The sequence below is a fragment of the Pantherophis guttatus genome, chromosome 6 (genome assembly GCF_059756535.1).
Source record: "Pantherophis guttatus breed Tessera chromosome 6, ASM5975653v1, whole genome shotgun sequence".
Taxonomy (NCBI): Eukaryota; Metazoa; Chordata; class Lepidosauria; order Squamata; family Colubridae; genus Pantherophis; species Pantherophis guttatus.
Window position 1 is genome coordinate 98,686,724 of NC_142068.1, and position 14,359 is coordinate 98,701,082.

General features: G+C 36.1%; 1 protein-coding gene across 9 annotated transcripts in view; it reads left to right on the plus strand.

The window, feature by feature from the left end:
* USP54 (ubiquitin specific peptidase 54) overlaps positions 1-14,359 on the plus strand; it is a 167,257-nt gene that overhangs the window by 121,693 nt on the left and 31,205 nt on the right. For all 9 annotated transcript variants that reach the window (XM_060694164.2, XM_087872318.1, XM_034435269.3 and 6 more), the window contains 4 exons: positions 526-665; positions 1,831-2,004; positions 8,039-8,158; positions 9,154-9,340. In XM_060694164.2, coding sequence (XP_060550147.2) covers positions 526-665; positions 1,831-2,004; positions 8,039-8,158; positions 9,154-9,340 — 621 coding nt within the window. The remainder of the gene's footprint in view (positions 1-525; positions 666-1,830; positions 2,005-8,038; positions 8,159-9,153; positions 9,341-14,359) is intronic.

Below are 14,359 nucleotides of genomic sequence, written 5' to 3' on the forward strand. Positions count from 1 at the left end.
AAGAAAAGGTGTTCTCAAATGTATACCTGTATAGTTGTTTTTAACTATTTAGGTAGCTTTTTACTACCTAAGCTTTTTAGGTAACTATTACACTGTACCATTTTACCTCTACAAGAAATTATTTTTCCATTTCATTTTTCTCTGAGAAATATTGGTGATTTAATGTAAATTGACACTTTTATATAAATAGACAATCCAAAAACTTATTGATGCACTTAAAATATATAGAAAGACAGAATGATCGTACACTGTCTCTCAGCTGCCATCTCTATGCCAAATTAATTTCAACACCATAGTTGACAGGAGCTCCAGCTGGCATTCAATGTGGATAAGAGTAGTATTTTTGTAAGCTCCTAACAAAGTTCAGGCCACTGAAAGGTAGGAATCATTAATTTTTTAATCATATATCTGTTATACATCCAAAAGTCCTATGGAACTTGCTTTTGAAAAAAATACATTACTGCTCCTTTACAAAGAAAAGTGAAAGTGTTTCATGAGGAAATATTTTTTTTTTCCTTTTTAAAGGGATTATCTTATCAAACGAACTGGAGATGTTATTCCTGCCTGGCATAATATTCCAAAATCACATAGCAGTAGCATCTTGGAAGTAGAGTCTGCCTCATCTATAACCTGCAGGACAAAAAATAAATACTCCTTTGGTCATGGTAAGATGTCATTCTCCAAATACTTGCAATCCTGGATCATATTATGATTTCCTCTTTTTTTTAGGTCATTTAGGTCTAGGTCATTGTCCTGTGTTCACAAAAGGAAGGAGATAGCATCTGATCAGGAAAGGGACCCTGAATGTATTGTGGATATATAAACTCAGTGTGTGCCAGTAAAAAAAAAGTTAAAGCCTATGTTAGTAATCAGTAGGAAACTACCATGATCATTAGTAAAACTACTCATAAGACCGTACTTTATGAAAACCCATGTAGTGCACTTTAAACCCTGTATAGTTCAGATAATTGCAAACCAACAAAATATAACAATACAGGTATTGTATTTATTTACAATAAATTTATTTATTGTAAATAAATACATTTATTTACAACCACTATTGGGACCATAACTTTCACTGCTAACTGATGCAATTGCTAAGTGACTTACACCTGATTTTATGTAATTTTTGCCATAGTCGTTAAACAAATCACCATGATCATTAAGTATATGGACATTAAGTGAATCCAGCTTCCCCAACTGACTTTGTCAGAAGCCCTTGGGAAGATTGCAAATAGTTTCCCCAAGATGCTGCAAACATAGTAAATCTATGCAAGTGCCCAAATTTTGATCACATGCCCATAGGGATGGTGTGACAATTGTAAGTGTGAGGATTGGTCTTTGTCACTTTTTTCAGTGCTGTTGTAAAGGTGGTTAAATTAATAGTCATAAAACAACTATTTGTAGCTGGGAAAGGCAAAGAAAACTGAGGCAAAATGAGTAGGGAACTAGATCAGTTCCCTTGTGAGAAATGCCAATAGCATTTGGAGCTTTTTAGAAGAGAAAGAAGCAACATAAACAGCAGCAGATGATATGAAGTACTGCACACAAACAAAAAATACTGTATGGCTGAATCTTACATAACCATGGTTCTGAATGGTTCTAGAACCATTGCAAGCCCAGCCCAGTAGACATTATATAGACTATTTTTACTTCCTCAATAAACCTTTCATTGGAAGCTATTGTTTGACTCAACATTTCTATTATTTCTATTATTATTTCATTCATTTAACAAAACTAGCCTTATAAGAAGCACAGAAAACTAAAAAAGTAAATAATGTAGTAATTAAATATAAGATGAAACATTTTGGGTTTTTCCACCCTCTAAAGGTGGGGAGATACTTGTTTCTTCCAAGAGTGAACTAGATGAATTACAAGAAGAAGTAGCAAGAAGGGTCCAGGAGCAAGATTTCCAGAGGAAGCAGGAAAAGGAACTAGAGGCAGCCTTGGGCTTTAATCCCCACCCAAGCAGATTTATGGATCTGGATGAACTGCAGAATCAAGGTAATGTGTTCATCGGATAATATGTGCTTGGAAAAATGATAATAGATAGTGTACTAATCTGCTATGCATTCAGAAAGAAAAACATATGAACTGTAAAAAAGATTTCTTAAAGAATAGTTTTTTGCCATTATTTAATAAAGCGAATCCAAAAAAGCACTAGTAGAAGAAAAAAGAGAAAAGAAAAAAGTAATTTAAAATAAAAGAACAGCAAATATGTTTAAGGGCTTCTCATATATGCATGTAAAATTTATTCAACAGTTACAGAATTTCGTTGGAATTATCCATAATATGATCATACTAATACATATGAAGAACCCCTACAGGATTTGGGTTTGGTTAGTCTAAAGAAAAGAAGAATTAGGGGCGACATGATAGCAATATTAAAGTATTTGAGGGGCTGCCACAAAGAAGAGGGGGTCAAATTATTCTACAAAGTGCCAGAGGGCAGGGCAAGAAAAATTGGTTGGAAACTAACCAAAGAGAGAAGCAACCTGGAATTAAGGAGAAACTTCCTAACAGTGAGGACAATTAACCAGTGGAACGGCTTGCCTTCAGAAATTGTGGATGCTCCATCACCAGAGGTTTTTAAGAAGAAACTAGACAGCCATTTATCTGAAATAATATAGCTCCTTCTGCTTGAGCAGGGGGCTGGACTAGAAGACCTCCAAGGTCCCTTCCAGCTCTGTTCTATTGTATATTTAATGTACATCTGTAAGCATCATATTCATTTATCACAGGTTTTCAATCTACTGATTAATTGGTGCCATACATTTATCTTTTCAATATTGAAGAAAACATCGGAGAAACTTACTTAACAATAAGAGTGCAAGGATAATCCTTTGCCTAACCTTCAATTTCAATGGCTCTCAAAAGAATAGGACATTACAAAGAAGTTAAGATTTTTTTTAAAAAAAATAATTCATTCATTCATTCATTCATTCAATTGCCTAATAATTTACTCACACTTTCCCAGTACAAATGTATTGGGAAACGTTGAACTTTCAGAAGAATAAATAATATCATTAACATAACTCCATAGTGAGTTAATCAGGAACAAATATAGTGGTCCTATGGCCTCTTAAATTGTTCCCAGAAGGATCAGAGATATTAAACAAAACTATGACATTTTTCATTAAGGATTTAAAAAATCTGAATGACCATTCACTGGAAAGTCTGGTGAGAAAAGGTTCACACTTTTTTTAAAAAAAAATGTATATATTGTCAGAATATCATTTCAGGGTACAATGAAAATTCCTGCTAGAGGTGGAAATGTTTTACAGTGGATTAAATCTACCCAGCTTGGAGTAAGAGATCTTATCTCCAATTTCCTCATCCTGCCACAAAGAAAGTTGTGTGGTCTTTACCTGTTTGAGATCAAGATGATAAGATTAATAAAAGAGCCAAATTCCTATAATTTAAAGCTCTCTTAATAGCCAGTCTGAAGAAAATGTTTAGAATAACCTGAAACGGATCTAGCTCTGGCCCAATGTGTGTAAAGTTATTCCTTTCAGACAAAAATAAAAAAGGCAGGACACAACTCCTTCTTCTCTTCTTCACTAGAATGAATATCAACGCATCCAAATTGTATTAGCTGTTACCAGTTCTTGATTATGGAAAATCACCCAAATCATATGCCCAATTAATCATTATGAAAAATGTGTTGGAATAAAATGTATGAGATATCACTTTTTAATTTGTCTGTATATTATTTTTTTGTCAAATAGTGATTTCAGATGAGGTTTTCATTAAGGTGGATGGACATTTTATCTGCACAGTGCCTTTTGTTTGATGGTGCCTTTTGATCATGATGTTTATCAGAACAGCTGCTCTTAAAAGAGTCAGTATATCATGATCAAAAGTCAGTATAATTTAAAACAAGAGCATACCACCAAGAAAAAAATACATTTCTAATTTAGATTTAAATTTAAATGTTTTTTAAAATCTTAACATATTCAAAACTTATCTAATAAAATATAATCTAATAAAATCTGACTTTGCATAATTGAAAAAGGAATGCCGAAGAATATCCGGATGTATAAATAGTTTCATAAGGAAGACAAACTCAAGCCACATATAAATTAGAACACTGAAATCAATATTTGAAATGTTTAGACAGAGTACTAATGATAGTGTTTTGAATATAGTAATGCATTTCCAGTGCCTTTGCATTTTACAGAACCTATAGAGCTCGAGTCTGCATCACGTATATTTTATAATTTTCTTTATTCATGTCAAATTATAGACATATAATGATTAACGCTGAGCAAATAAAATAAGTATAAAATAGGTTATAGAAATATAAACGTGTAAAAAGTAATGTGATCGACAGGAAAACCCCATTACCATTTTAAGGAGGAAATAGAGACTAAAATAATCCTGGGACAGAGTTTATTCTTTGCAAAGGGCCTTTCTCTCTGGAGTAGAGGAAAGACGAAAAAACAACAGATTACATGAGTTTTTATAGTCTTCAGGAACATCAGAATACACGTCAATAAAGCCCCTTGGGAATCAGTTTCAGATCTTTCATAACATCTTATATAACATATGTAGTACATGATCCACCCTGGAAATTCCCCAATTCCCAACAGAAATACCCCTCAAAAACATCAATTGCGTACTTCCTTTAATTAATGAGGGCAAATTGACCCAAGAGCATATTTCCTGCAAGATAAACATATTCTCAAAAACACAGGAATTACACAGTTCCTTTCTCATGTTCTTAAATGTCAGCTAAATTATATAATCAGGTTATACAAGGTAAAATAAAGCCTTAACATGATTTTAAAATGGCGTAACTCAGGTTATGCTTTTACAGGAATAATTCTTATATTTCTCACAAGTAAGTAAAAGAAATAGAATTAAAACTGAATGACATTTTATTATCTTAGTTTGGATATCATCAAGGTAGGGAAGACCACAGCTAAGCGCTCTGTCCAGAAAAAATCCCTGCTTGTTCATGACCCTTAGTCACTATATATGCTATAGATGCACTTAGAAATCTACAGTGAATGGAATCATAGGATTGAAAGAGACCTTAGAAGTCTTACAGTTCAACCCCTTGTGAAAGACAAGAATAATTAGACCATTACAGCAAAGGCTTATCCAATCTTTATTTGAAGCCTTCAGTGATGAGCAACCACAACTTCAGGAAGCAGGCTGTTCCACTATTTCATATGTACCTGTAACAGTCAGGAAATCCCTTCTTATTTCAAGTTTCAATTTCTCTCTACAAAGATTCCATTCACTGGTTCTTGTTCTAGTCTCCATACCAATGAAGAATAAATCCATACCAATGGTGGGATTGAAATAATTTAACAACCGGTTCTCTGCCTTAATGACCAGTTGGGTAGGTGTGGCTGGGTAGTCATGTGATTGGATGGGTGTGGCCAACTCAACGTCACTCACATCAAGGGGTGCATCGCCTCACCTGGCCTCTCATCACTGTGGGGATGCTGCAACGGTTGTAAGTATGAAAAATGGTCATAATCCACTTTTTTCAGTACCATTGTAACTTTGAATAGTCACTAAATGAACTGTTGTAAAGCAAGGATTACCTGTACAAAAATACAAAAAGCTTCTTTGCTTGCAAAAAGCTGCCCTAAATACCAATCATTAGATTAGAAATGGGGGAATACACACTGAAGATCAATGATAGTTACAGCTATCATGGAAACCAACCTTTTCATTAGCAATACCTGCAACCTGGATTTACAAATCAGGCAGGGTGCCAGAGCACCTTGAGGAATTAAAATAGCTAAAATGCAACGATAACTATCAGCAGCCAACTCTTGCTCATAAACCTTTCAGCAGAGGGGTCATTTAAGCTCTCCAGAAAGTGGGTGGGCATATTTGGGCTACAAAATGCTGAGCTAAAGAGACAAATTAACAAAGTATATAGGGGATCCAGGTTCAAGTCTCCCAAGCTTGTCAGGATCATAATAAAATTAGTACATGCCACAGATATCTATATAAACTTCAAGCCTGGTGCCATGTTACTAAGCCTTATTGTCATGAAGGAAAACTAAAACGAATTGAAAGATCCACACCCCTACCTCCTCCCTTTTTTAAAAAAAATCTTACTATCAGTGAGGAATCATGTGTCTTGGCCACTCCAAAGGATTGAAAGAGACTCCTGTCCCAAAGGTGGTTTTTTTGGAAACCAAGAAAGTCCAGTTCTCTTGTAGAAAGTTACCACCCCCTCCCCAGAAGAATGAAGTATTTTGAGAAATATTAAAAAGGCAGAAAATTATATTTCCCTAAATGAGAAATAGGGAAATATGCTCTTAAAAGGCAGAAAATGGACTCAGTCTTTCTTAATAGCCCCAAAGAAACTGAGGAAGTCACCTTTTTAAAAAACAGATTTGGTAATCCATTCAAAACAGAATTAAAACCCCAAGGAAGCCAGCATCTAGGATTAATTACATTTGTTAAAGAAGATTAAAAACCCCAAGTCACTGTTGGCCTTCGCGAGACAAACTAATTAAAATCAAATAACATACACAAAACAAGCCTCTAAATTGCAAAATGCTGTAGAACAAACTGTATGAAAATCCATGTATTCATCAAACCAATTGGTCAGCTACCCAGGACCTTAAACCCATATAGTCCTGTTCACCAATAAACTATCTTCCCAGTCAGCCTCCATGTTTCCAGTGTCTTTCTCCTCGCTTGGAACTGAACCAAATATTTCTTCCAACACTCTTGAACAAAGCACCTTTGGTACAACCATGACCTGGATGACTGAAGAACCTTCTAGACAAGAGACTCCTGTGATCAGTGAACTGACAAAGCACCCTTTCACACCCAGGAGAAGCAATCCTTAGATCCATTTGCACTACTTAAAGATAACAGTTGGTCTCAGTCACCTCACAAGATATCCTAAGGAAATCATCCAGATTTAAGGAAAGATCACATGCCCCCAGAAAGGCAGTAAAAAAATCAGAGTGCCAAGCTTACATCCTGCCTCTTGGAAGTACACCCAAAAAGTACACCCCAACAACCGGTTCGCCAAACTGCTCAGAAAGTGAACAAACAGTTCTCCCAAACCAGCTGAATCCCACCACTGATCCATATCCTCTTTCTTTTGATGGTGTTCAAATATTGAAAGGCTGCTGTCATGTCTCTTTTTTGTCTTCTGTTCTTTAGGGTAAACATGGTCCATTTCTTTTAATCATTTTCATAGGATTTAATTTCCAAGTACTCTGTGTACTGCAGCTCAATTTATTAAATTGATTTGTAAAACTGGGTTTCATTAACATGTTAATGAGACCCAATTCCAACCCTCTATGCTGTATAACTTCCCTACTTATTGTGGAAAGAATTTTATTTTAATAATCAATAGTAATCATAAGATATTTTTTATTCCAAATTAACTTTTATTTTTCTCACTGTCTCAGCTATCCCTTAACCATTAACACAAATCCATGATCCACTGAGATTGGAAATTCTGGGAGATACATTGTAACGATTGATTGCTAAATTGTACCTCTGCTAAGTTATCATCTGACAGTAGCAAGACCAAGTACCAAAACCAAGAGTAATTAACCAGACAAAGAAAGAACCTCTTCAGTCACACTTCCCCACACCCAGAAACAGTCTGGCCAGACACCATCTACTTAACAAAAGGCAAGTCAGCAGACACCAGGAAGGACAATTAAAATTGAGTTTTTGACTGTGTCAAAAGTACTAGAACCCACACACCCCAAGCCCACACCAAGGACCAGTCCTCCTAAAACAAAGACTCTGTACCCCATTTTCTCTGAAGCTGCCCCAAGAGCAAACCTCTGGATTGCTGCTGGTGTTTGCGATATCCCAGCTTGGAAAAGGGACCCAGAACATTGTTTTAACATTATACATGCCTTTGCTTCTGATGCATATTCCTTGCATTGGTTCCAGACAGGTTTTAAAGAAGCAGGCTTCAAGATATGTGATCTGCAATATGAATTGTTAAAAAACAGGGGAGGGGTGGGGAAGGGTGGGGGCTGTTTAGATGAAAAGAAGCCTGGAATGGAAACCAAGAATACTGCCCTTGCAGGGAGGACTGGTGGCTTTGAGAGGCCTATGCAAGAGGCAGATTCAATCTTTCAAGAGTCACTGCATCAAGAGCAGAAGGGAGATTGTGCTGCAGCTTTGGCTCTCTGCAATGAAGCTATATGTAAGTATTTATTAACTGCTTCAGTTTACTCTGTTTTGTACAGTTTATTAATATCTATTAACATAACCTAAGTTAACAGAACTAATTGTTTAATGCAAAATAAATCAGAAAGGGGGGATGTAAAATATGTCTTTTTCTGATTTTTTTGTTATTTCTTTCTTGTAATATCAGAATATACTATTCTTTTTTATTACTGGGGCTCCTTCTGTTGAAAGCTGAGAAAAGCAGATGAATTCTTGATGCCACCTATTCTATCTGCTAATTGTGCTTTCCTGCATTTTCTTCTGCACATAATTTTCTCAGTTCAGAAACTGGTTTATCAAAAAGTTTTAATTCCCAAAGTTGCTTTTTCATTCAAAAAAGCAAAATGTATACAGTCGTTGAAATAACAAGAAGATGAGGAAAAGGAGGGGTCATTGTTTAAATATGTGCTGTAACTTTTGGGAATTTGTGCTGCTGCATTTTTTTATTTTCATAACTCATATTTTTGATTGGCTAACTCTCCTTCCCATTCTCCATTCTCTTCTTGCTGGTTAGCAAGGTTGCAGACAAACTGGCTTTGGATGATTAACAGCATTTGTTTCTACAAATCTGCTCTAATGGATTAACAAAACAAGAAAGCAAAAGCAGACTTCATGAAAGCTTTGCCAGCAAATGTCTCACCTGGCTGCCTATTGGGTTTCAGCTAACTGGGACTAGAGACAAGTATTTGGATTTAAATGGTTAGTTGTATGAGGATTACAGCGACTTAAGTTACCAAGGGCATTTCATTAAAAACCATTTAAAATCTTGCTTAATTTTACTTTTTATTTCTCATTAACTTGTTTGGACATGTAGCTAACCTGAATGTGCCTTACTGGGAAGAGATGCATCCTTGTGAACTTTTTCATGGCAGTATTTGCATGTTCCTTTTTAATTTTTTTTGCATCATTACTTTTTTCTCTCCTTCCCTGAGTTTTGTTTTTGTTTCTGCTATGTTTTCTTTTGCTTTTTAGCTAAACTAAGACTTGCCATGCATGATGCCAGCTCTAGCACTCAGAGCAGAGCCCTAATCGATAAGAAGCTGCAAATCTATGTCCGAAAAGAGCGGAGCCTTCAGGATCGCATGCAGCAGCAACAACCTGTACAACCGCCACCTACCTGCCACCCACCACCGGGCGGCAACATGACCCAATCTACAAGGTAGACTAAAAAAATATTGGCATACTCCAGATCTGAATTGGGCCTGATCTGGAAAGAAGCATTCAACAATAAGTTTCCCCTGTTGTATGAAACTTAATTATTTTACTCAGATCTTGAATGATAAAGAATATGATGGACTCTCAGGGTAATTCTAGAATGAACCCCAGGTATATAATATTTTTACATTTGATGCAGGGTTAGTATCTACAACATGGATCCAGCTGGGAAGTGACAATATAATTGGGAAACTGTTAACCACATAAATTCAAAAAGAAGAGGGCATTACTGCACAGAAATTATGTGTGGCAAAGTTTTCTGTGAAATCTTTAAATGATAGCTACTCCTTTGGTTCTTTCTATGTTGTTTGTTTCTATGGCTTAAAGTGGGCATAAGTTCAGGATAAGTGTCTGTCTCTGTCATTAGCAGCTTTTCCTGACCTATTTTAGGATTTTAGAAATGTCTGTAAATTTATTAAAAAGAAAAAACTGAAATATCACATTGGCATAAGTATTCACTCAGGGTCTGAAGCATTCTTGGCAGAATTACTGTGAGTCTTTTTGGGTATTACACAAGCTTTGCACACCTGGAATGGGGATTTTCTGCCATTTTTTCCCCGCAAATCTTCTCAAGCTCAGTCAGGTTGGATGGCAATTGTCGATGGACAGTCATTTCCAAGTCCCCTCAGAGATGTTCAACAGAGTTCAAGTCAGGGCTCTGGCTGGGCCACTCTTAAGACATTCACAGAGTTTTCCCTAAGCCACTCCTGTGTTATCTTTGACTGCGTGCTTAGAATTGTTGTCATGTCAGAAAGTGATCCTGAGCACTGTAGAACAGGTTTTCATTGGGGATATCTCTGTACTTTATTCCATTCAGCTTTCCTTCAACCATGACCAATCTCCCAGTCCCTGCTGCTGAAAAACACCCCCATAGCATGATGCCACCACCACCATGCTTCACTGTTGGGGTGATAATGGGCAAGTGATGGTTTCCTCCAGACATAAAATTTAGAATGGAGGCCAAACAGTTCAATCTTTAGTTTCATCAGACCAGAGAATCTTGTTCCTAACAGTCCTTCAGATGCTTTTTTTCAAATTCCAAGAGAGCTTTTATGTGTTTTGCATTGAGGAGAGACTACTGTCTAGCCACTCTGTCATAAAGCCCAGATCGGTGGAGGGCTGCAGAGATGGTTGTCCTTCTGGAACTCTGTCCCATCTCTATACAGGATCTCTGGAACTCAGAGTTACTATCAGGTTTCTTGGTCACCTCTTACTAAGGCCCTTCCTCCCCATTGCTCAGTTTGACCAGGCAACCAGCTCTTGGAGGAGTTCTAGTTGTCCCAAACTTCTTCTGTTTGAGAATTATGGAGGCCACTGTGGTCTTAGAAGCCTTCAATGCAGCAATGCATATTTTATTGTAGCCTTCCCCAGATCTGTGCCTTGCAATAATCCTGGCTCTGAGCTCTGCAGGCAGTTCCTTTGACCTTATGGCTTTTGCTCTGCTACAGTATGCATTGTCAGCTATGGGGAATTCTATAGAGAAGAGTGTGCCTTCCAAATCATGTCAATCAATTTAATTTGCCACAGGTCAACTCCAATCAAGGTGTAGGAACATGTCAGCAACGATCAAGATAAATAGGAGGCTCCTGAGCTAAATTTGAAGTGTTATTGCAAAGAGTCTGAATGCTTATGCCAATGTGATATTTCAGTTTTCTCTTTTTAATAAATTTACAGATATTTCTAAGCTTCTGTTTTCACTTTGTCATTTTGAGGTACTGAGTGTAGACTAATGAGAAAAAAATGAAGTTCAACAATTGTAGAATCAGGCTGCAGCACAACAAAATTGCCAAAAGTGATGGGGATCTGAATACTTTCTGAATGCACTGTAAATTAAATCTCTCTCTCTCTCTCTCTCTCTCTCTCTCCCTCCCTCTCTCTCTCTCTCTCTCTCTCTCACACACACACACACACACACAAAATCATACACACAGAGAACAGAGAAGGATTTATATATACAAGTATATAAAGTATATAAAGAGGAAAATGCTTGTTTTGCTCTTGACACTACTGTATAATTGCATGTTCTTAGCAGCTGCATCACACTATTGATTCATATTTAGCTTCTAGTCCAGGTCCTTTTCAAGTGTATCAAAGCCCACAAGAGTACCCTGGTATCCTGCAGGAATACCTTTGTTTTTTAAAAAAATTTCTACTCCAGTGTAGAACTTTATCCCTGGCAAAATTAATCTTGCTGATTGTTGTTGATTGTTCCAGCTTGTCAATATCCTCCTGAATCTTTATAATCTCAAAGGTCCTTGCTATCCCCCTATGTTTGTGTAGTCTGCAAATTTGATATTTTCTAACCACTTATCCAAGTTATTTATAAATATGTTCAAGAATGGCGGTATAAGAATGGAAATCTGTACACCAATTGACATTTCCCTCAATTTTGACACAGGGCCATTTGAATTAATTGGGGCTGGGACAATCAATCAGCCATTTTTGTACCCATCTAATGGTAGCATAATCCAGCCCTAAAATTCTCTACAAGAATTTTATGAGAGCCTTTGCCAACTACATTGTTGAAGTCTACCACATTCTTATGGCTAACTAAGCTGGTCACACTATCAAATCAGGTTCATTTGACATGATTTATTCTTGATAAACCCATGCTGGTTTCTAATAAACAATGCTTGTTTTTTTTAAAAAAAAATCTCAAAAAGCAGTTTCTTAATAACCTATTTTAGTTGAAGTTGAGGTCCTGCAATAGGTACAGATATATAAAATGCTATATCCTAACCTGACCATAGTGCTGATAAACTGCCATCTGGTATATTCCCAAAGGTTTTTTTTTTAGTTTTAATAAATATTGGAAGCTTATTCTAAATAATCCTTTCTACTTGTTGGGTATAGTTTGCATAGTTTGCTTTTTCTACCTTAAAATTTCCCCAAAATTAGGAAACTACTATGTTTTGGCAGTGCAATTGAAGAGTTTTCTGAATGACTATAAATAATGGTTTGAAAAGTATATGTGGGATATAGGTCTTTCCTGCACTTCCAAAATTACTTTTTGTTATTGGAACTTGAAAGATTTTAGAACCAACAATACTTTCTTCATAAGCAAAAGAACTAGATGTGTCCTAGTTGAATTTTTCCCTACCCTATTCCTTACGATTTTTTTTACTGTATCTGAAAGAGACTTGGATGCAAACTTTATGCAATGTTGTGTTTAGCTGTGTTTTTGTACTAAATTGTTTATCATAATAGTATCTTCGATTATTTATCATAATAGTAACACGATAGCCAATAACAACAAGAATATGACCTTAAGCAGAAATTCTAGCAAACTATAAATCAGGATCAGATATACATTATTAGTATCTCATTAGGATTTTTATGTTTACAATAATGTAAACATAAAAGATGACCTCCAAGGTCCCTTCCAACTCTGTTAATCTGATAAATCAGGATGGTAACAATGATTTCTCAAAGTTCCTCCTCTTCTTTATGTGCTACAGGAGGGGTGTCCAACCTTGGCAACTTGAAGACCTGTGGACCCCCAGAATTCACCAGCCAGCCAATCATCCTTTCACTCTGTGTGTCTCTACTATTTGTATTCGAAGGAGCTACTCCATCAGGCTCTAGCTCTACGTCTGAGAATAATATGGAAAAAATAAAAACACTATTGATAGGAAAAAAATAATAAATAATGTAAAGTCACAGCTGCCCACTCTTTAGAATTGAATTCTTCCCAAGAACCTAGTTAGTATAATGTATCGGCATGGTATATGTGCAGTTCCAGGCAGTGTGGCCTTTTGCATTTGAGAGATGGAAAGTTTTTCTAAGTGGGGGCCAAGATTATGGCTACTCACCCAGTCACTGTTTAGGCTGGATTTGGCATTTCTATTCACTTATCGAGTCCTCCCCAAGGACCTGGGATAGGCAGATATTGTTAAAGTTGTTGTTATAATATAGGAAAACGACTAATTTAAGGATCTTTTTGTATGGTTTCCAATCTTCTCCTAGTATTGTTCTTTTTTGCTATTTAGCAAAACTGCATATTTATGGTCAGGGACTAACATTCATCATTTGGAGGGCAATGAAGCAAAATGTTTGGGCCATGGCACACATGGCCAAGAGTTTTATTTCTTTAATGCTCTCCTTTTTTTCAAAATAATGTTAAACTAATTTTTACTTATTGTGAACAAGTTTGGTTATAGTGGTTAAGGCACCAGGCTAGAAACAAGGAGACCCTGAGTTGTAGTCGCATCTTGGGCACAAAGTATCCTTGGGTCAGTCACTCTCTCTCAGCCCCAGATAGGAGGCAATAGAAACTACTTCTGAAGTCTTACCAAGAAAACTGAAGCTCCTGCCAGGAATTAACATTGACTGGAAGGCACAAGCAAAAAAAAAAAAAAAAGCTTATTTCCATATGTTTCTTACCTCAAATGGCAGGAAACCATGCCACTGATTAACAGCTAGTATGGGGGTTAAGAGGTTTGGAGACCCTGGAAGTAAGTTGAATGGCCAAAATTGCTTAATCTCTGATACCTTTTGCCCTACCATAAAAAATCCTAATTGCTTCACACAGCATACTTTATTATTACAACCCCTTGTTTCTACTATCAAGAGTTGTGATATTTATAATAAGTGGAACTCTTATTAAAAAGGAAAAGTTCTTCAGCGTTTTTGTCCATAGCGGTGCAGGCTGTTAGACTAATTTAAATGTACTTAGTTGTAATACAATTCTACATGAAAATAAGAATCATATAAATAAACTGATTTCCCCCTATTTTATTTCCTATTTTATGTATTATATTGAACAAGTTTATAATATTATTTTAGAAATAAACATAAGAATGTTATCTAATTAACATTCATGTAGTCACTATTTCTCAGTAGATATTGATTGCGTCATATTGTAAGTGGTTGACGTTTTTTGAACATTTACAGATGAAAAAAAGTTAAAGCGGAAAAGAGGGAAACAGTTCTAAAAGAAGAATTCTATTGTAATGTGATATTC